At 34.7% G+C, this 23,766-nt stretch overlaps 2 protein-coding genes and 1 long non-coding RNA gene across 3 annotated transcripts; all 3 read right to left on the bottom strand.

The window, feature by feature from the left end:
- Window positions 1–2,020: 2,020 nt before the first annotated feature.
- On the bottom strand, window positions 2,021–9,276 carry LOC112705815 (uncharacterized). The gene is made up of 5 exons (XR_011864473.1): window positions 8,959–9,276; window positions 8,576–8,738; window positions 6,997–7,050; window positions 3,982–4,840; window positions 2,021–3,754 (listed from the first exon to the last, which is right to left on the bottom strand). It is a non-coding gene; the product is annotated as an uncharacterized lncRNA (long non-coding RNA).
- A 1,171-nt stretch (window positions 9,277–10,447) lies between these two features.
- LOC112705816 (uncharacterized) lies at window positions 10,448–14,580 on the bottom strand. Its single transcript, XM_072200446.1, is given in 7 exon segments — window positions 10,448–10,896; window positions 11,122–11,362; window positions 11,863–11,962; window positions 11,964–12,035; window positions 12,139–12,250; window positions 13,168–13,407; window positions 14,270–14,580. Coding segments are annotated over 7 exon segments (1,230 nt in total). The 5' UTR covers window positions 14,454–14,580; the 3' UTR covers window positions 10,448–10,615.
- A 2,139-nt stretch (window positions 14,581–16,719) lies between these two features.
- On the bottom strand, window positions 16,720–18,361 carry LOC112704925 (pentatricopeptide repeat-containing protein At4g14820-like; the record flags this gene model as incomplete). Its single annotated transcript, XM_072200443.1, is given in 2 exon segments — window positions 16,720–17,113; window positions 17,116–18,361. Coding segments are annotated over 2 exon segments (1,578 nt in total), but the record flags the coding sequence as incomplete, so codon positions are not given.
- Window positions 18,362–23,766: the final 5,405 nt, after the last annotated feature.

The raw sequence follows: 23,766 nt of genomic DNA on the forward strand, positions 1-23,766 counted from the left end.
CGGAATTAGAACTCGCACAACTGAACCGCCAAGTGCACCAAGTCGTCCAAGTAATATCTCAGTTGAGTGAGGGTCAATCCCACGACGATTGTCGGATTGAACAAGTAATAGCTATCTTACTAGACTTAGTCAGGAAAATAGTGAAAGGTGATTATTGTTGAAAACGCATAAAACAATTAAATTGGAAAAGCAATAAAAGGTTGGTGTAAATTCAATATGTGAACATAGTTAAGGTCTCGAAGATGTTTATCTTTTCAAATTAATACTTCTTTAATAACTATTTTAACAATGAATTATTCATTCCATGGCAAACTGTAAGTGATTAACCCTAATTTCTTAGTGATTAATCTCCTCTGATCCTACTAAAACGCCACAGACAAGGTTAGTTATTTCGAATCAGAGAGTGAAGTTCAGTATTCTAGTTTATACCACAAAGGCCCTAATCACCCTAGATCCCGGCTGAACAGATGTTCCCATGTCCCCAACGAGTTGTGGATAAGCCGTTTAGGAGGTGGGTTCTCAAGCTGTAGTTCAAGCGACCTTGGCCAAGTATCACATTAACTCATGTAGAAAAATGGTTATACTTCCGTTCCACCCAGTTTCAGTAGATTAAGAACGAGTCACACTTCAAAATGGAATCAAACATAAATTAAAATAGAAAAGTAATAATATTAATTCATAGAAATAAACAGTGCTGCTAACCTTAACTAGGAGGTTTAGTTGCTCATGACTTACAAAGAAAACAGAGTTCTAAAAAGATGCGGAAGGAAGAAGATCTCCTCCTTAAATACTAATCTAATAATAAATGCTAAACCAAAAAGATATCATTTTAAATTAAAAATTACAAAGATAAAATAAAATAAACCTAATAAGTGCTAAAATCCACTTGGAGGCCCAATAGGTGAGTGGCTCGGACAGTAGGCTGTCGTTCAACACCAGGATTGGGCGTTGAACGCCGAGAAGGGAGTTGCGCTTCTGACTTCATGCCCTCTGTTGGCGTTGAACGCCAGGTTGAGCGTTCAGCGCCCAGGGGAGAGCTGACAACATTTTTGTTTCTTGCTCCAAACTTCTCCAAACTGCTCCGAACTTCACCTAAAACCATAAAAACACAAGAAAAACTCAAAGTAGCATCCAAATGTGAATTTTGCACTAAAATATAGTAAAACTTAATAAAATCCAACTAAAAACAATATAAAAACAACTAGAAAAATGGTATAAGATGCTCACGTATCACAACACCAAACTTAAACTGAATATAAGCCCAATGGAAGAGAAAAAAAATATAAGATTAGAGTTGTCATTCAAGCTCAAATCTAATTACTGAATGGAGCTATTAACACTCTATTTCTGAATAGCTTTGATATCTCACTATTCTTTGAAGCTCAGGAATATTGGTGTCCCTTAGAACTAGAACTCGGATGATATTATTGATTCTCTTCTTTAGGTTCTAATTGATTTTTGAACACAACTTTTATTCTCTTTTGGTGCTTTGCACCTTTGAGCCTGGCCGTGACTCTAAGTATTTTGTTTTCAAGTTTAACTTGATACATAAATACCACAAGCACTTAACTGGGGGAACCCTTTGGGTTCGACTTTTTTTTGCTTTTATTCCCAGACAGTGGTCCTCAGAGCCTTAAGCGTACTCTTTAATAGCATTGGGTCATGACTTTAAGCATTCAGTCTCAAGAATTACTTGACACTTCCACACCACAAGCATATAGTTAGGGAAAACCACTCTTTTGAGCTTTTAGATCAATTTTGACCCTCCTAACCATTGATGCTCAAAACCTTGGACCTTTTTCTTTTGATTTTTCTTTTTATTTTCTTTTCATTTTGCTATTTGTTTTGCTTCAAGAATCAATCTTTTTCTTATTTCAGAGAATCAATAATATTTCTCTAAATTCCTGTTCCTTAAGACCGAATATACTCAACTTCAATATCAATTATGCATAGTTAATTCATACATTCACATAATAGAGATAAGGCCACCGCATCAAAGTAAATAGAATAACTCATAATATAACTCAAGACCTTATGCATTTTACTGCTTCTTTTTCAATAGATTTTTCTTTTAAGCTTGATGAGGAATGCATAAGACATCTTTAAATAAAACGAAAAATAAACTACTAAGCTAGAAAGCAAAAAAATTCTAAGGGTGATCATGCGACTAGAATAGAAAACAAATAACAAAATAAAATACAAGGAAAACAGTGATAAAATAAAAATAGGGAGAATGAAACTAGACCACCTCAGTGATGGCGGCTACTGCTCCCTCCGGGGAATCCTTTGGAGCGTTTAAGCTCCTCAATGTCATGCCCCTGCCTCCTTTACTCCTCCATCAGTCTCCTTTGATCTTTCATCATCTGATGGAGGATAGCAGACTGCTCCTAATGCTCCAGCCTTAGCTGATCAATTGATGATGTCAGCTCCCCTAAAGATGTGGTCAGCTAATCCCAATAGTCACGGGGAGGGAAGTACATTCCTTGATGCATCTCCAGAATATCCTGTGGAGGTGGTGGAACTGGCTCTTGCTGCGGTCCTTGTGCGGGCTCCCTAACATGCTCCATACCCTTTCTTGTGATGGGTCTCTCCTTGTCAATCAGGGTATCTCCCTCCATGTGAGCTCTATCTGATGCACATAAGCAGTGAATGAGATGAGAGAATGTCTGCCTTGCTTGAGTGGAGGGCTTGTCAACTACTCTGTAAATCTCTTGAGAGATCACCTCATGTACCCCCACCTCACTGCCGAGCATAATACAGTGGATCATCACTGCTCTCTCGATTGTAACCTCAAAATGGTTACTTGTATAGATGATAGAACATTGGATGAACTCCAACCATCCTCTAGCCACTGGCTTAAGATCAAGCCTACCCAGTTGGTAAGGCTTAGCTTGAGCATCCCTCCTCCACTGAGCTCCAGACACGCAGATATCAGCAAGAACTTGATCTAGCCTTTGGTCAGTGTTGCTCCTTCGAGTGTATGACTGAGGGTTAGCTCGTGGCTTTGGCAATTGTAACGCTATCCTTGCACTCTTGGGGCTGAAGTCTTTGATATGCCCTCTGCCCATGGTGCGCCAGTTTTTTGGCTCTTGGTTTATGCTTGTATCATGCTTCTTTGTGACCCAGGCGTTGGCATAGAATTCTTGCACCATCAACACTCCAACTTTGGTCACGAAATTGGCCAGAATTTTTCAATCTCATCTCATAACTTGGTATAGGTGGTGCACGAAACTGACTCCGCACGTTTCGCACAGATAGATCGGCAAGTAAACCAGGTCGTCCAAGTAATACCTCAGGTGAGTGAGTGTCGATCCTACGGAGATCGTTGTTTTGAGCAAACAGTGGATACCTTACAAAACTTAGTTAGGCGGATAAAAAATATAGTTGTCACGAGAAAATGCATAAAGTAGATAAATAAATAAAATGTTACTAGATAGGTATGAGATCAATAGTATGAGAACGGTTGAGGCTTCGGAGAAACTTTTCCCTTCTAATCAACTTTTCTCACCATCTACTCCAACGTCTGATTGATTCATTCCATGCCAAGCTGTATATGATTAACGACGGGTTAGCGGTCATCCAATCTGAACGGGGGTGAAGCTCTAGCAGTCCATTCCCTTGGTGATCCTACTCAAAACGCCACAGACAAGCTCAGATCTTCCGGATCAAAGAACGCTGCTCCCTTTGTTCTAGCCTATACCACAAAGGCCCTAATCGCCCAGCATGTCGGCTGCACTGATGTCTCGAGAAGTACCTAACGAAGCCGTGGATTAGCCGTTTAAGAGATGTATAATCAAGCTAGTATTTCAATACTATCCCATCAATGACTTGCAAGAACCCATGTGGAATTGGGATGACGGTCAAGTTACACTCCCAATCCATTAGGATGAAGAACGAAGATACATCTTAGAATAGAATCAAGCATAGATTGAAGTAAAATAGTGATATTATTAATTCATAAGAATCAGTAGAGCTCCTAACCTTCAACCGTGCTTCCATATTCTTGCTGGAGGCTCGGGTCTTTTGCACTGCTTCTTCCAAGCTTAGTACTTATTTTGTGAGAAAGTGCAGTTGTTGGGTCAATGACTCACTTTGCTCAAAAGGGTCTGATTTAGTGGACACTGTCTTGACCTCTCCTTTCATTGAAGATTCACTAGATGAGTACAGATGCTGATTGTTGGCAACTGTCTCAATGAGCTCATGAGCTTCCTCAATTATCTTTTTTTTATGTGGATTGAACCACCAGCAGAATGGTCTAAGGACATCTTAGCCATATCTATGAGTCCGTAATAGGAGATGTCTAACTTTACCCATTCTAAAAATATTTCAGTAGTGTATTTTCGTAGCATCATCTTGTACCTCACCCAAGCATCATAAATGGATTCATTATCTCCTTGTTTGAAGCCTTGAATGTCCAGTTTTAACTGAGTTAGCTTCTTTGGTGGAAAGTATTGATTCAAGAACTTATCCACCAGCGGACTCCATGTTTTTAAACTAGACTTGGGTTGGTTGTCTAACCACCTATTTGCCTGGTCTTTAACAGCAAAGGAAAAAGCAGCAACTTGTAGACATCCTGGTCTACTCCGTCAGTGTACACTATGTCAGCATACTACAGGAATTCAGCAAGGAATTCTGTGGGCTCCTCTAGAAGAATTTCCTGAAACTGGCAGTTTTACTGCACTAGAGTGATTAACCATGGGTTGAGCTCAAAATGAGCTACTCCAATAGGAGGTATACTAATGGTGCTTCCATAGAAGTCAGGAGTGGGGGCTATATAAGACCTCAAGGTTCTTCTTGGTTGTGCCTCTCCCTCTAGGTCCATAATGCACTCTTTCTATTCCTGCATTCACAAACAAGAGACAAAAAAAAAGTGGGAGTCTCTATGTCAGAGTATAAAGAACTTCTTGTGAGATACCAAAAAGAAGAAAAGAGACAAGAATTAATTTTTTTAAAAAAATTAAATAAATAAATAAAATAAAAGATGGAAAACTAATTCGAAAATAAAGAAAATAATAAGTTAAAAATTTTGAAAAAAAAAAGAAAATAAAAGATTAGGAAAGATATGAACAACCAATTAACTAACAAGATTTAAATTTAAAGAGCTAATTTTCAAAAAGTGGAAAGAAAAAAGTCAAATAAAGATTTTGAAATTTTAAATTAAAAAGAAAGAATCAAGAGGGAGAAGCAAAATAAGATAAGATTTAAAAATTTAAAGATTTTGAAATCCAAATTTGAAAGAAGATTTAAAATTAAGATAAGAGATTTGATTTTGAAAAGTTTTGAATTTAAAAAGAGAAAGTCAAACAAAAGATTTGAAAGATAAGATTTTATTTTAAAAATTTAAAGTTGGAAAGAAGTCAAACAAAGAAAGATAAGATTTGAAAGATTTGATTTTAAAATTTGAAGATTGAATTTTGAAAATTTAGAATTTTAAAATTTGAAATTGAATTAGGAGAAGATAAGATTTTGAAATTTGAATTTTAAATTTTGAATTTAAATTTTAAAATTTGAATTTAAAATAAGATAAGATAAGATTTTAAATTTAAAGAAAAAGATAAGATGAAGATTTGAAAAGATGAGATATGATAAAGATTTGAAAAGATTTTATTTTAAAATTTGAATTTTGAATTTTGAATTTTGAAATTTGAATTTTGAGATTTGAAATTTGAAATTTGAAAACTTGAATTTTAAAATTTTGAATTTTGAAATATTGATGCTTGAAAATTGAATTTGAATTAAGATAAGATAAGAATTTGGAATTTGAATTTTAAAATTTGAATTTAAAATAATATAAGATAAAATTTTGAAGTTAAAGAAAAAGATAAGACAAAGATTTGAAAAGATGATAAGAAAGTTTAAAATTTGAATTTTGAATTTTTTTGAAATTTGAAAAATTAAAAAGACAACCACTAAAAGACACCAAACTTAAAACTTTTTTGAAATTAAAAACACAATTTTCGAAATTTTGACAAAGAAAAACACTAAAAGACACCAAATTTAAAATTTTTAAGATCAAACCAAGAAAAATACCAAGAACAATGAAGAACACAATGAAGAACACTCAAGAACACTTTTCAAAAATTTAAGAAAAGAAAAACACGAAAAGATACCAAACTAAAAATAGGAGAATATTTGAGGCCAACAAGTTATCATCAATTCTCTCTCCTGCAATTAGCTTTTGGCCAGCAGTCAAATGTTTTCCATTTGAGAATATTTAGGTGTGTGATATATGTTTCAATTATCTCACCTTCTCGCACCAAAATGAGACTCCAAAGAAAATTAGGAATTTATGTGAGATATAATTCTCCCTTTATAGTGAGGTATCTTGAGATATAATTAGGAGATGTATTTAAAGTTCGATTTGTAGATTGTCATTTTAATGACTCAATGTTTCCAGCAATGGGGAGGGGGAGAGAATCAGCCACTTGAGAAAGAACTTAATTGGAGTGCATCATCGTTAATGCATCTAGACCTATGATCAGAAAAATGTGAACTAAAAATTCAAAAGATTATATATTTGCAAAAAATAACAAATGAATTTTCTGATATGAAAACGATAACTAAATCTTATATACCAACTGAAAAAGTTTCAATTCGAATTGATGTTTCAGTTGAACAAATGACCACAAAAACAAATTCATGCCATAAGCGTGGTTCGGTTCCAAAGATAAAAATTCTCGAAAAAGATAAAGACTTAGTATTTAGTAAAGACTCTTGCAATTATCTAAAACTTTAATATAATTTTAATGTCAAAAAGATGTTAGGTACCTGAAAACTCAGAGAATTATGAAAATAATGAGATCTCGATAAATTATATTTTTACAGGAGAAAAATAGAACCAAAATAAAACAATTGTGAATGAAATATTTGCATATAATGTGGCATTACACATCATGCATGAAAGCAAGGATCTTGAACTAAGAACAGTCGAAAAATGTCAACAAAAGAATTATTGGCCAAAATGGAAAGAAGATATGAAAGTTGAATTAGACTCACTTGTAAAAATTGAAGTCTTTGGACCTATAGTCCGTATACTAGAAGATATAAAACCTGTTGGATATAGATGGATATTTGTGAGAAAACAAAATGAGAAAAATAAAACTACAAGAAAAACGTTGAGTACTGTCGGATTTACCAAAAAAATCCACCAGTAAACTATTTACCGTCGAATTTAGCAGCGGAATAAATTCGAAGGTACAAACCTCACCGGTAACTGTTTACTATCGGATTTTGTCGTCCACCACTAATTATCGTAGATATAAACTTTTAATTGCAAAATCCTGACAGTAATATATTATTTATTATTAATAATTAAATTAATAGTTATTGGCAGACTTAATCGAAAATAAACTTAAATTTTAATTTTTTTAAAAATATTTATTTAAAAATTTAATATATCATTTTAAATATTTAAATCTAATAATTTTGAAACTAACAATTTAATAATTTTTAGTTAAAATCTCACAAACAAATTTTAATATCAAAATTTATTATTAAAACAAAAAAAAAATCAATTAAGCAGAAAAATTAGATTTGAAATACACCAAACCCTCAATTACAAAAATTGAACAAAATTAAATTAAAAATCGAAAGAGCAATACTGACAAGGATTAGAGATTAGGCTATACTAATACTATTACATTAAATAAAAAATCAACCATACCAAATTATTTATGATATTAATAATTAACTAATTTATCGTCCACAATATCAACTATACATTGTCAAATTAAGCCAATAGAATAGCAAAATTAAACACCAATTAATAACCAATAAAAATTTCGTTATCAACTATTATTAATATTAATCATTTGAGACAATTTTAAAAGTTAAAAAGTAAATAAATTTTTTTAGTTACCCAAGATTCAGTTTTGGTTCTTCAATTAAGTTTGATGGAACTTGACCTGTCAAGTTATTATTTTGTAGAAATTTACAATCAGTAAAGAGAGTCAAATAAAAAACTTAAAACAAAAAATATGCATCGTCATTATTAAATAAGTTCACAAACCATACAAGAATTAAAACCAAACAAACACCAAAAGCACCCAAATCATAAAAACTTTGCAGATCTATTCACTAAATCTAAATTTCACAACCTCAGCCAAATACAACCATATACAAATTCAATCAACTAGCCACATCAAACAGTAATTGACATTCAACCATCATTAAACCAGAAACATAATTTAAACCAGAAATATAACTTAAATCAATAATTAACTCAGAAAATAAACAAATTAAGATTAACTCTGACAATTAACAACAATCAACTATTTAACTAAAAAAAATTAACTCTATAATAATAAATTTAGAAAATTAATAACAATAAATAATAAGTCAATAATTAACTCAGAAAATAAACAAATTAATATTAACTCAGACAGTTAACAACAATCAACTAATTAAGAACAGAAATTAGAACAATACAATTGAAAATCTAATACTTGCATATAAAACTCTGCAACATTGGACAAAACTCAATCAAAACCATTCAACAAAAATTTGGAAGTGGGAGGAAACCCAAAAATCCAAAACGGTCACCTGTAGAATTATGCATGGGAGAATTTTAACTTACCAACGAAGAGCTCGTCTATTTGGGGTTACTGAAATTTGTCCAATTTGCAATGAAAATGAGCGGGGACATTATCCATACCATCAGAGACTGCCCAAAGGTTTCAACAACGTGGATGCAGCTTATCAAATCCGAAAGTGCAATGGATTTCTTCAACAATAATAACCTGCAACAATGGATGACTCTCAATTTAGATAACCAATTGGGTCAAAGCCAAAGACACAATTAGCCAGATATCTTCATCTTTACTTGCTGAAAAATGTGGACATGGAGAAAGAGAAGTAAATGAACAAAATTATCAAAGATCCCCCCTCTCAACCCACAATTAATCCTAAAAGTATGGAAGAATCAAAAGAAGCATTCAATAAGAGGAGGAGAAAAATTACCACAAAGAAAAGAGAGGAGATCCACATTAGTTGGACTCCACTATCACCAGGGTAGACAGTGCTAAACACAGACGACTCAAGGGGCGAAAACGCAGCCAAAGCTGGCTACAGAGGGCTGCTGCAAGACGCAAACAAAAGATGGACAGCAAAGTTTTCTCATTTTAGGAGTTGTTTGGTGTACAAGACAGAACTTTGGGACATCGAGAAAGGACTTGGCTTGAACTTACATGGACTATGGGTATTAAGAAATTGGTAGTGTAGTGTGACTCTCAAGTGGTTATTAGCAAAATTAATGGGGAAGAAAATTTTAGCAAACATTCTAATGCCCTTTTGAGAAGTATTAGTTGTTCGAAAAAGAAAACTTTGGATGTTCTTTTCGTAAATATATACTGAAAACGAAATAGATGTGTTGACTACCTAGTTTAAATTAGTTTAGATCTTAAGATAAGATATCGTTTGTTGGAAACACCTTTTTGAGAGGTTACTAGAATTTTAACTGATGATGAACAAGGGATTACCTTATCCCGTTAAGTTTATAATTAGTAGTCTTTGGGCATCTCTAGTCCTGTTATGATACCAAAATTTTTTTTGATTATTTTTTAAAATACTAATAGCTTCTCCTCAAAATTCGAATCTAGTTATTAGTAACAGGTTTTTCTCAAAAAGATGAAACTTTGTAGAATTGAGGCAATTACATTTGTTGATGAATTTGGTGCTAATGTTGAAGTTGATAAACAAATCAAATTATTCCATCCAAATTTTCATGGCAGCTCAATTGATGAAGCTCTCCAGATTAATTAGTTATCTCAGATAATTTTTGTTACTTGTAAACCTCAAATAATTTTTGTTACTTGTAAACCGGCTACCATATTGCTTCCTTTTTCCAATTTTGTTAATAATTTTTTAAAAGTTAAAGTGACAAATAAACTCCTGAAAATTTACATAAAACAGATAAATCTCTGAAAAAGAAAAAATACCAATAAAATTCTCTAGAATAACAAATGTAAACCCATTATCTTCAAATTAACTCCTATAATTCGAATATACTAACTTGTCCACACATACTATCATAAAAGATTTCATAAGTACCTTTTTTTCTTTAGGAATTAATATGTTCCAAATATAAATCTTCAAAAATTTATTTATCACTTTACTCTTTTCTAAATTAAAAATTTTCTCATCCCTCTCCAAAGTAATCATTTCATACTGGTGTATCTTCCCAATGGTTCATAAGTTAAGTCAAACCACAAAGTTAATACTTTTTCGGGATACAAATATTAGCCAATAGTATGGTGCCTAATAGTATGGTGCCTATAAGTTAATGCTTAAATTTTGCCTAACTTACCTTTTGTAATAAGTTTTGATATTTTAAAAATTATTTATTGTTATATCTTTTACATTAAATATTATTTTTTAACATTTTTAGTAAATAGGCACCACTTTTAGACACCATAGTATTCGCCACAATATTTTCACCATACACACCCCATTCAAAGTTGTCATTCATTACACACGTTTCTCCCGTTATGTTGACGTAGATGCATACCATACATATTATTTAATTACAGATAATGGAGGCAACACATCTGCAGCAAGTATGTTAAGTTACATAACCTTTCCCCATAAACCTTGAAACTGGGGAGAATGGCATTTAGAGTTAAAACTCCCTTTCTGGGAACATAATTGGTGCCATAAGTGACCATAAGTAGAGAAGAGCAGTAGCCCAGCAAGTGACAATCCGAACCCACACAGAAGGCCACCCGACATCAACCAACTTCCTAGTCTCTCCAACAGAAGTTGACCAACCTGTCAGAAGCATTGCAGAATACATGCTCGCAAGAGAGAAAATCAAGTGGAAAAAGGCATATGAATATGTAACCGGCTTTGCTTTCTCATTCTCAACTTCCTCCTTTCCATCCAGCGGAAGCAAAGGCTTCCCTGCATAATCACCATAATGGCGGCAGATATTTAATATCGTGGGGAATTGATGCTCATCAAGTACAATATTATAAATAGTTACGTTCTTCATGGCATCAACATCAAAAAAATAAAATTCAGCTCCACGGCTATCATATATCCATATGATTGGATTCCATGTTCAGATATATACTTATGAATATGAGTATGGCATATCATGAAAAATATTAGATTTTGAGAATTTACCAGCACGAGGAGAGCTTGGTGGGGAAAGCACTGTGGCAGAAGATCCAGCACGCACAGCAGAATACACAACAGATAGAACTGTCGTAAGCAAGCCCAAAGTAAGGGTGCCAGTTGAAACGGCTTTTGAGTGTTTGTGAAGGCCATTGCACTCGTAATCTCGGGGTTCACTAGACAATGCACTATAGCAGAGATAAGTACAGTATAATGAAATTACTGAAGCAGGCAGAATGCTCCCATTTACCTGTATACAAAAATAATTCAAAGACCTCAATTGCAGACACATTTACATCTACAATCATGAATACTTATGCATATTTGTTATATAGCATAAAACTATTTTTGCATACAAGATTATGATCCACTAATTAATCCTTCAACCAAATCTAAAACTTCAATAGCATCCTAAGCCAACAGGAAGGAACGTATGTCATCTTCATGAAATTCTCAATCCATAAAAAACATTGAATTGAATCGATATGATAAAAACAGCAGATAAGACCAGGTTTAGAACATAACACCATAACAGAATAACAGATTACATATGAACTTGCACAGGATAATATTTTTCCCTGTTTTGAAGTTAAAAGTGAAAACGGAAACAGTAACCTTTAGAACCTCCCAAGTTTCAAGATGTGATATCAAATATCATAGGAAAAGACAACTGACAAACAAGCATTCAATATATATTAAAAGGAAACCAAATTAGAAGTGGTTAAGTGCAATGCAAAGTCAATAACTTACCGCAGGGTGCAAAGCAACAATAGCAAAAACAAATGCAAGAAGGAGGGTCATTGTAATAAAGAAGGTATTGATTCCACAGTCTTGTCCAGATGGTGTGAAGAAGTTTAAGAACTCCCGAGAACACAAATGAAGACACATAACAAACAAGTGAAACCACAAACAGAGCAACATACCTGTATGAAAAAGAACATTTAAATACTGAAAATCCTCATGTAAATATATAATGTCAAGAAAAGCCACAGCTATCACAGATGTCAAACAACGTCTAAAACTAACCAGAATTGTTCATCATATCCAACCCAGGTGTCATTCCATCGATGAACAAAATCTAACAAGAGCACAACTTGAACTAGAAGAAACATACCCGAGCCAAACTTCGATATGGTTTCTGCAAAGAGAACATACTTCAAGATAATCATAAACAATGAAATAAATTACATGCAAAACCTATAGGAAAAAAGCTTGTCAAACTAGGCAACAGCTACGCCTTGCCCCAGAAGGTTAGATCAAATGAGGCCATAAGGCTCTATTAAGAATCATATCCATGCTTAAATAATTAGCATATAAATATTTAATAATCCTCCTATACTTTTTTGGGTCTCTCTAGCTATAGAACTCCTTTGTCTAGTCCAATCACCTTACTAGGAGTATGACCTCTAAAGGTCTTCTCCAAATAGATGAAAACTACTTGAGAAGAGACTTTTCCATCCCTAAAATTGGCATTGTCCCACTTTGTATGGTGTACTCATTCATAATCCTATCTAGTTGTCTTCCCACTAATCCATTTCAACAACCTCATTTGCAACATTTATCATATTCTCTTGTTTGCTTTTACCAATCAAGTTAAGATTTATTCAAAAGCTTACATAAGCAGTCTCAAGGTGGGGTTAAAAAGGGGGGGCCGGTGTGACATTGTCAACAGCAAATTTAAAAATTGAGTTATCTTTACATGGATCAAAGAAGGAATCACTAAACTGGGAAATTAAAGAAAGTCATAGGATGATTTAAACATTCATATATTAGTTACGGGAAAAAAATATTCAGGACTCAAAGCAATAAATTGATAGTATTCCAGTTTGCTAAACAACTTAGAAAATCTTTATCTACATTTTCCACTTTTCATTCAAGATGCAATGTCCATTTTCCAATAACCTCAGGCTCTTCAAACCAACACTTTTAAGTGTGTGATAAGCCCTCATATATGATATCAATCAAGAAAATTAGTGTCGCCTGGTAGTCAAGTTACTTAAGTATAAGGAATCAGCTCAACTACATAGATAAAAAAATTTTAGAAGAAACACTTACCATAAAAGCTGATGAGCTCATTTGGAAGGAAAAACATAAAGATTACCAGAAGGAACCAACAAATTATTTTCATCATCCAACCTCCGTGATGCAAACCATCACGAGGATCCTTCTGGTTCTTGACGCCAATCATTAGAACTGCTAGAATAGTGAAAAAGAGAAAGTTCCCCAAGCTAACTCGCAAAACTGCATCTGTTTCAAACCATTCTCTGCTAGGGGTATGTTTAAAGTGATTGATCCCTACAACAAGTACCAAGTACATTAGTTTCCTCATCACATAATAAGGAGTTAGGACATCGTCATCATCATATCTGACCATCCAGTTAACCTAAGCAAAATCATCAACCCAGTAACCACTTATCTGCTAGCAATAACACGCCAGGAGATGAAAAAGGAAGCCCGAAAAAGTAAGCATTTGGGTTCTATAAAATAACAGATCATTGACAAAAGCTAATTTCTAAAGAATTACTAACAAAAGAAATACATAGATTCAAAATCCATCTGAGAGATAAATTTATAATTTTTTTCAAAATGATCCAACTAAATACTTTCCAAACTATTTGACTTTGACAGTAATCAATCTCAGAATTCATAAATAAACCTTTTAAGTTTTAACACTTATAATGATCAAAAGATCAAGCTCCAAGTGAGGAGGTTGGCAAGGTGAAAAAGTTACTCTAATCACCTTGAAAGATATTGGGGTCAGATATGATGGAAGTTATAAATTCAAGGTGATTTAAACCCTCAATTTCTCACTTCATCAGTTACCAATCAAGTGAGTATATCTTGTTTCCAACTATACGTACTGCCCAAAAATTGCACATGCAATTGCCACAACAAACAATAAAACTAAAAATGAAACACAATAAAATTTCATTCAAATCCCAAAAAGTAATACACATATCAGTAATGTGATCAAACAAAACATAATGTCCAACAGAAATTGCCAAAATCAGGATTAATTCAAATTTTGCCAAATCTTTGGTACATTCGAGAAGCGAAAAAAAAAACATAAAACAAATAAATTGTAAAACACGAACACGACTGGAAAGAAATAAAGAAAAGAGGGGAAAAAAGTGAAATTGAAGAAGCGAAGAGTTACAAGGAAGAGACTCCATCAAAGGAGCAGCGACTTCGCGGAGGATCCATGCGACGACGAGGGAGAAGGCGAACAGGCCGCAGTAGGCGATCCTCGCTGAACGGCGGCTGATTCCCGAAACGACAGTCCGGCACGCGTCGCATGCGCACGCGGCACAGCATGACGCAAGGCAGGAAGCTGCCCACATTGATCTTCTTGATTTGGTGACAATTAGGGTTTACGAACTGGAGATTTTGGTTAATGGAATTGAGACTTTGGGGGTCTTTGGCTTGGATAGGGCACTAGACCAAGCGACGAGTGCAGAGCGAGAAGGGACGGCAATCTTTTATGGCGATTTTTATCGTGTTTATAATTTTTGTTTAATTTAATTTTTATGATAAATTTTAAATATTTAATAATGATTTATTTTTATATTTTAAAAATTAAATATTAATTTTTAATTTTTTTATAATAATTATCATCTTTTATTTATTTATTTTTATTTTTTAGAAAGATAAAAAGACTTTTTCATCACTTTTCCAAATATAATTTATTTTGGAGAATTGAAAATGAGTTAATAGTTTTAGCAATTGTTGTCACGCCTTTTCTTTTATTTACTGTCAATTGAAAATTTCAGAAACAATTGAACTGTAAAATAATTTAAACTAAAATTAATTAAAAATAAATAACATAGCATAAATTAATCTATAATAATTTCTTTAAATAAAATTTTTTCTTTCCTAAATAATATTTTTTTTATCTAACACATACTTATAATAAAATAAAAAATACGTAAACAGAAAAAATATTGCCAAGAAAAATTTAAGAAAATTTTACGATAAATTTATAATAGGTATATATAAGTACAAGATATATGTTAAAAATGATATTAATTGACTTAGACTTATTGTATACAAAGAATTATAAAGATGGCGTTTTATTTTTATATTTTTAAAACTTTTTTAGTATAAATACTATGCAATACATGAAAACTTTTAGAATAATTATTTAAATTAGTCTCTACAAAATTTAAAAACGAACACTTTAGTTTGCAAAAAATAATTAATACACAAAAACATTCTTAAAATTTTGTCAGATGACACAGATAGCCAAACAAGTTTCACTGTATCCCCCAACCCGACAGGGATTCGAACCCCCGACACTTACTTAAGCGGACTAGTGAGCTAACTACTAGACCAACCCAACTTGGTTAGTTTCATCATCCTTTTATCATTCTTTTATATTTATAAAAAAATCCCTAAGTCTTCCAAGCCCCCTCCCCAACATTCAAAGTCTCGGCTTTCTTTTTCTTTTCGGTTTTATTTGACTTCGAATGGAAGGTTAGCTAAGGCCTAAGTTGTTATTAAATATTAATACAATGATAAAAATTATTATATCATATATATTTAAAAACAAATAATACCAAAAAAAATAATAATTCAATTAGCTAATTCTCTAAAGTCAAATATAACTTTTCAAATATAAATAAGATTATTAGTATTTAATAGCTTTTTAAATAGAAATAGTCTACATGGTCAGTAACTTTTTTGTTTTGTAATCAGTACTTAACCATCAAAAAAAATTGAATGATCTTTTACCATTGAATATAATCTCACACCATTAAAAATACTATTAATGGCCAATTAATAGTTAGAAAATACAAAAGTTGCTAGCTCCCTAACACTCCTCTTTTAAATATAATATATATATTAATTACTTATTTATGTTTTATTGTTTTATTTAATTTAGTTTTAGTCGAACATATAATAATTATTTTTGTCGAAAAGTTTTTACCATAAATATTAAAAAAATGTCAATTTTACAATTAAATGCTAACAAATTATTTAAATATTTGCATAATATAAAAAGAGAAATTATTTTATCTATACCTATATATATATATGAAGAGAATTGTGGTTGTTTGATTTAAATTTTTATTTTTTTTCACAAATTTTTTGTCTCTCACACAATTTTCGTATAAATTTAAAATTAGTTAATTCGAGTTATATTTCTTATAAATTCTTTAGTTATTGAACTATACTTTTTTGTTGTATTGTATAAAAAATAATCAATAAAAATATAATTTGATAGATATAGAATACTTAATAAGACACTGGTATTAATAATAAACGTATCACACAACAATGCCAAACATTGAAATAAAAAAAATACTTTTAACATAAATTAATATATTTTTAATGTGTTAATTATATTTATTAAAAATTTGACTAACTAATATATTCCTAATATATTATTTTTATCCCACTATTATAATTTTCTACTTCCGTCACCGGTTGCCTTCAAATAACCAATATTTAAACGGCCCTCATATTTATAAAGAATAAAATATTATTTCAACAATACTTTCTTGAAAAAATAATATAACACGCATCGGAATATATCAAAATCAGTGTGTGATGGTTTTGACTCAAACAACCAATGTATGCTGTTGTATTTGCAAGGTAGGTCTACCAATGAAGATGAAAATATATGATACTATAGTTTAATTTACAAAGAAAAAAAAATGATATAAAAGTCACCAATAGTCTCTACAAGAACAGACACCACCTTTGCAATGGTGAAACCTAGTTCTATCTCTCACAATCATCTTTATTTGATACACTTTCGAAACCAACTTCATGAAGATATGACAATCCTCACATATTCTGAGATTTTTAACTATGCGAATACATGATGACTCTTTCCTCCCACTTATTAGCCCATAACATAATGCTAATTTCTCACTATGCCAAAGAACTAGTTCTTTCTTCTCTTCCTCTTCTATATCAACCAAAATTCCTGAGGTACTTGGTGTGTAGCCAATTAGCTTCAATTCACTCACTACTTCACCTAATTTCTCATATATATTTTATCGGCCATCATGAACTCGTGCACCTCATTATTCATTTCAATCCTACTGCATGCCCTCTCCTTGGAGATGCCTCTGTGACTCATCGATTTCCTTATCAATCCAACATCATCCCATCTTCTTTCTTTAGCATAAATGTTTGACAAAACTACAAGGGCTCCATCATGATCAGGTTCTATCTCAAGAAGTCGTTTGGCTGCAAATTCACCTAATTCAACCTCACCGTGCACTTGACAAGCAGACATAAGGGATTTCCAAATGATAACATTTGGAGCGAAAGACATTGTCTCAATAAACTCAATTGCTTTCCTCAAGAGGCTGGCTCTACAATACAGGTTGATCATGCAACCATAGTGCTCAAGCTTGGGAGAGATGCCATGCTCATCAATCATGGATGAAAAGAAGTTCTGGCCCTCTTCAACCAAACCCGCATGACTGCATGCGTAAAGTACACCAATAAATGTAACACCGTTGGGCGTAACATGTTCTTCTTTCATCCTATGGAAGAGGTTTATGGCACTATGCGCATCCCCATGCATGGCAAAAGCATTGATCATACTGGACCAAGATATCACATTTTTTCTTGGCATGTTCTTAAATACCTCTCTTGCTCTGTCCAAGCTCCCACACTTGGCATACATATCAATTAGAGCATTGTTGACAGACAGAGCTCTTCCAAACCCATTTTTATCTACATATGTATGAACCCATTTTGCTTTTTCAAGCGCACCAACATGAGCACAAGCAGAAATGACACTCAACATTGTTATCTGATCAGGAACTATTCTGCGCAGCTGTATTTCATCAAACAATTTAAGAGCCTCGTGAGGCTGATCACTCTCAGCATAACCAGATATCATTGCACTCCAACACACCAAGTCCTTTTCAATCATCTCGTCAAATATCATACGAGCCTCTTTATCCATTCCAAGCTTTGCATATCCTGAAAGCATTGCAGTAGAAACGACCAAGTGTTTTGTGGAGAATTCATCATACAACTTTCGAGCCAAATCCATTGCACCACAGTTTGCATACATGTTAATTAAGGCCCTCTGTAAGTGAGAGTCAAGAACCAGATCTCTTTTCCGAATTAGCTCATGGATTGCTTTTCCATAGCTTAAATTCCCAGCATGACCACAAGCAGAAAGCACAGTACAGAAAATCACACTATCTGGTTCCACACCAAAGCTCTTCATCACCTCATATAGCTCCAAAACACGATCATAACCATTTTGGCAGTACCTGTATCATAACACCAGAGTGAAAAAGGTTGGAATTTTATTTAGCAAAGTAGTAGAAAGCAAAAAATTCACCCAAAAACTATTTACGGCATTAATAAACCCATATTTTATGATATAATTTGTGCTGAATTTAAGTGTTTTATTCAATCCTTCACCCACTTATGCATGTGAAATTGCATGGTTTTACCTTCCCTTCCTTATTATGAGATGTATGTGAAAAACATGTTTTCTAGACTTTAAAAGTATTAATTTTAATTATCTTTTACTGCCATTCGATGCCGTGATTCGTGTGTTGAGTAATTTCAGATCTTCTAAGGCAAGAATGACTTAAAGGATGAAAAGGAAACATGCGAAAATGGAAGGAAAGCATAAAACGGAGTTTTTAAAGAAACTGGCAACGACGCGATCGCATGGGCGACGCGGCCGCATGCCAGCGCGAAATGGCAATGACGCGATCGCATGATTGACGTGATCGCGCGCCACAAGCGAAACGCATATGACGCGGACCCATGACTGAAGCGACCGCGTGACAAGAAAAATTCCACATGACGCGACCGCGTGACCCACGCGGACACGTGACAGAAGCCACACACCAGAAATTATAGAAAGCGATCCCAGCGATTTCTGAAGCCCTTTTTGACCTAAATCCAAGTCTAGAAAACACAGACCAGAGGTTATGAAGTGGGAGAATGCATCCGAAAGGAGGGGAGAGCTGGCCAATTAGTTACTTTTCATAGTTTAGATGTAGTTTTAGTGAGAGAGGTTCTCTCCTCTCTCTTAGTATTTAGAAATTAGGATTTTTTTTAGAAATTAAGGATTTAATTCAACTCTTCACATCAGGTTCAATATTCCTTTATTTTGACCTCTCTTCTACTTTGAGATACTTTAATGCTTTTATTTATGTTTGATTTATATTGCCCAATTGGCTTATGAATATTTTCCATGTTAGATTTGACTGCTTTGAATTAATGTTATTTGAGGTATTCCAGATATTTATGATTTTAATTTAGCTTTCTACATTCATGCCTTTGGTTAAGAAATCAGTAACTCTTGAGTTATCAAACTCAACGTGATCGATAATCGCTATCTTTGCTAATTAGCTTGAACTTCTATAATCCCAATCTTTTTCTAGGAATTAACTAGGATTTGAAGATCAAACTAATTAGCCACTTGACCTTCCTTCGCACTAGCAAAGGTTAACTAAGTGGAATTAAGATTCAATTTTCATCATCATTGATAAGGATAACTAGAATAGGACTTCCAATTTCTCATACCTTGCCAAGAGTTTATTTTACAGTCATTTATTTATTTTATTTGTCATTTATCATACTTGTTCCTCATTCTCAAAACCCCTAATTTACAAAACTCATAACCAATAATAAGAACACACCTCCCTGCAATTCCTTGAGAAGACGACCCGAGGTTTAAATACTTCGGTTATCAATTTATTTAGGGGTTTGTTACTTGTGACAACCAAAACGTTTGTACAAAGGGATTTTTGTTGGTTCAGAATCTATACTTACAACGCGACTTTATAAAATTTTTTACTAGCAAAAATCCTGACGTCAAAATGGCGCCGTTGCCGGGGAATTGCAAACGTGTGCCTTATTATTGGTTATTGTAAATATTTTTCTTTTACTTGTTTATTTGTTTTCTCTCTTCCCTCTTATTTCTGATAGCTACTATGAATTCTCACGCATCTCGCTTTGAGTTTGGTTCTAATTTTTTTGCAAGGAATGGAAGCTATAACAGGACTATGCATCAAGGTCTAAGCAATCAAAGATGGATGGAGCCAAGAGGATCTGATCACCCCTTTAGGCAACAACGTCCTCCTAGATATCATGGACAAAGACCATTTTACAATGCATGCCCAATTGATAGATTTGGTGGACCGCCTTGTAACTACCAACAAGCCCCACCCTGTGCTTAGAGACCATCCTCTCGACATAACTTCGAACCACTACACTCACAAGCTTCTTTTCACCATTCACTACCACATGATCCTTATTCACCCCAACGCCAATCCAATTACTCCCAAGAACCACCACTCCCTTATGCACCATGTCCATATCCATCAAGCCAAGAATCACAGGTTCGCTTCGAGGAATCAGTAAACCAGTTCAATGCAACCTTTCATCAATTGGAGCAAGCGATAAATCAATTATCTTCCAGACGTTTGGACACTCAACAGACTCCCATGGCATCATGTGGGGAATCTAATGAAGAATGTATTGTGAAGAAGACACAAGAAGCTCCAGTGGATAACATAGAGCATAACTTCATACTGAAACAAGTAGAGGACGCTGTCATTGTAGAAGAAGAAGAGTTAGTTGAAGATTTAGGAGATGCTGAACCTCCGCAGGAAGCCAGAGTTGTGGAGAATTCCGTCAAGGACGTTACAATTAATGCTAAGAAGGATAGTGTACAATCCGCAAGGCAGGTATCTTATGAGGAACTGGATGGAATGACCCAAGACTCATGTTTTCTTGATGATGATAGTCACCACTCAAGTTCTTCTAGTAATGCTCTTGCATCCGCAAGTGAATTCTTTGCGACAGAAGAATCTTCCCCAAGTGAATATGAAGATGATACAGAGGTCGACTTCTCTCAACCTCCCAATTATGACTCGAGTGATGAAGAAGATACCGGTGACCTTGATCAAGACATAGTTGAAGTGGAAGAAAATTGCCAAGAAGTGGAGGAATTCACTGAAGACCACAAGGGAGTAAGTCTTGCAGAACCACCGGAAACACCTATCCCACGGCCATTACCACCCAATACGAACTTCTAGTGGGTAAAATTCTTGACTTTCATCTTTACTTTTCCACTTGAATATGGTTTACTTGAGACAGATGGCCAGCTTAGAGCTCTTTGCGGCTTTAAAAGCAAACGAGAAATGACTCGCACTCAGAGCTGGTATGCAAGATTCAATGAGGTTTCGCACTTCAATTTGAGGTGCAAGGATTGGTGTCAAGCTCAATTGAAAGGATCTTGGAAGCTGTTTGGTCACCGCAGTGAGAATTCCGACTTCTCAATCTCAATTGAAAGGATCTCGGAAGCTCAATTGAAAGTAAACTAAGATGAATAGTGCAGAAATCCATTTCTGGGGCCCACTTGGTGTGTGTTGGGGCTGAGACTTAATCTTCTCACGTGCCTGGGCTGTTTCTGGAGTCGAACGCCAGGTTGTAACCTATTTCTGGCGTTGAACTCCAACTTGTAACCTGTTTCTGGCGCTGAACGCCAGACTGCAACATGGAACTGGCGTTGAACGCCAGTTTACGTCGTCTATCTTTGCGCAAAGTATGAACTATTATATATTGCTGGAAAGTCCTGGATGTCGACTTTCCAACCCAATTGAGAGCTCGCCAATTGGACTCCTGTAGCTCCAAAAAATCCATTCCGAGTGCAGGGAGGTCAGAATCTAACAACATCAGCAGTCCTTATTCAGCATGAATCAGATTTTTGCACAGCTCCCTCAATTTCAGCCAGAAAATACTTGAAATCATAGAAAAACACACAAACTCATAGTAAAGTCCAGAAATATGACTTTTTCCTAAAAAATAATAAAAATCTACTAAAAACTAACTAAAACATACTAAAATCTACATGAAATTACCTCCAAAAAGCGTATAAAATATCCGCTCATCAGTACCTAGACAAAATCTTGGAGCATCTTAGGCATTTTGTAGAGACCGAAGTTAAACACATTACTCGGGATCTCAATAGCAGAGCAGACGCCCTCTCCAACCTAGCTAGTACCAAGCCAGGAGGGAACAATAGAAGCCTGATACAAGAAACTCTCCAGGAGCCCTCTATCTCAAAAATAGAGGCCAAACAGGACGTCCTTGAAGTATCTGGATTAGACCTCGGATGGATGAACCCACTAATCGAATACATGAAATTCGACATCCTACCCAAAGAGGAAAAAGAGGCCAAAAAAATTCAGAGGGAAGCACAACACTACACTCTGGTGAAAAATATCCTCTATAAAAGGGAGATATCCACACCATTGTTAAAATGCGTCCCGACCTCAAGGACAACATAAGTCTTAGAAGAGGTCCATAATGGTATCTGCGAAAATCATCTAGGAGCAAGGTCATTAACTAGGAAAGTTATCTGAGTAGGATTCTACTGGCCGACCTTGCAAAAAGATGCCACCGAGTTCGTAAAAAGGTGTCAGCCTTGCCAGATGCATGCGAACTTCCACGTTGCTCCCCTCGAGGATCTCATTAGCATAACTTCTCCATGCCCCTTTGCAAAATGGGGATTGGAGCTACTAGGACCCTTTCCCCAGGCACCTGGACAAGTGAAATATCTAATAGTGGGAGTAGACTACTTCACGAAGTGGATAGAAGCAGAACCATTAGCCACCATCACAGCCCAGAGAAGTTAGAAATTCCTCTACAAAATATTATCACTAGGTATGGGGTACCCCACTCCATCACCATGGATAATGGGACTCAGTTCACCGACTCCACCTTCAGAAACCTGGTAGCCAGCCTGAAGATCAAGCACCAGTTTACCTCGGTAGAACACCCACATGCAAATGGGCAAGCCGAGGCGGCTAACAAGGTCATACTGGCTGGACTGAAGAAAAGATTACAAGAAGCTAAGGGAGCATGGGCTGAAGAATTCCCTCAAGTACTATGGGCTTATCGGACTACACCTCAGTCTGCCACAGGAGAAACACCCTTCTGACTTGCTTATGGCATAGAAGTCATGATACCAGTTGAAATCAACGAGCAAAGTCCAAGGGTGAGCTTCTACGACGAAGTTGGCAACGTACAAGGACACAAACAAGAATTTGAGCTACTCCCTGAAATCCGAGAACAGGCCCAGATAAAAGAAGCAGCGCTGAAGCAAAGAATGACGAACAGATACAACAAGAAAGTCATTCGAAGAAGCTTTGCTCCAAATGATTTGATCCTAATCAGAAACGACATTGGAGTTAACAAATCTGGAGATGGAAAGTTTGCTGCCAACTGGAAAGGACCATATAAAATTAGTGAGGTCCTAGGAAAAGGCTACTACAAGGTGACCGACTTGAACGGCACCGAATTACCTAGGTCGTGGCATGCTTGTAATATGAAAAGGTACTACAATTAAAAGCGAACTCCACTCCCTGGTGTACTCTTTTTTCCCGACTTTATGGTTTTTTCCCAAAAAAAAAAAAAGGTTTTCTTGAAGGGGATTTTAATGAGGCATCAAAGTGGAAACTAAGGGCAACAATTCTTAAACCCCTTAGTAGCAAAAGGTACCTATACAAATAAATAAAAGATCTTTCCTTTTTCATATCTCTTTATAAATTTTATTATTATTTTTCCTACGAAACGCGCCAACTTAAGCTCGACAAAACGTGAAAATCTCATGACCGACCTAACTGGTCGTCAGGATAAAATGACAAGGTACAA

The sequence above is a fragment of the Arachis hypogaea genome, chromosome 8 (genome assembly GCF_003086295.3).
Source record: "Arachis hypogaea cultivar Tifrunner chromosome 8, arahy.Tifrunner.gnm2.J5K5, whole genome shotgun sequence".
Taxonomy (NCBI): domain Eukaryota; kingdom Viridiplantae; phylum Streptophyta; class Magnoliopsida; order Fabales; family Fabaceae; genus Arachis; species Arachis hypogaea.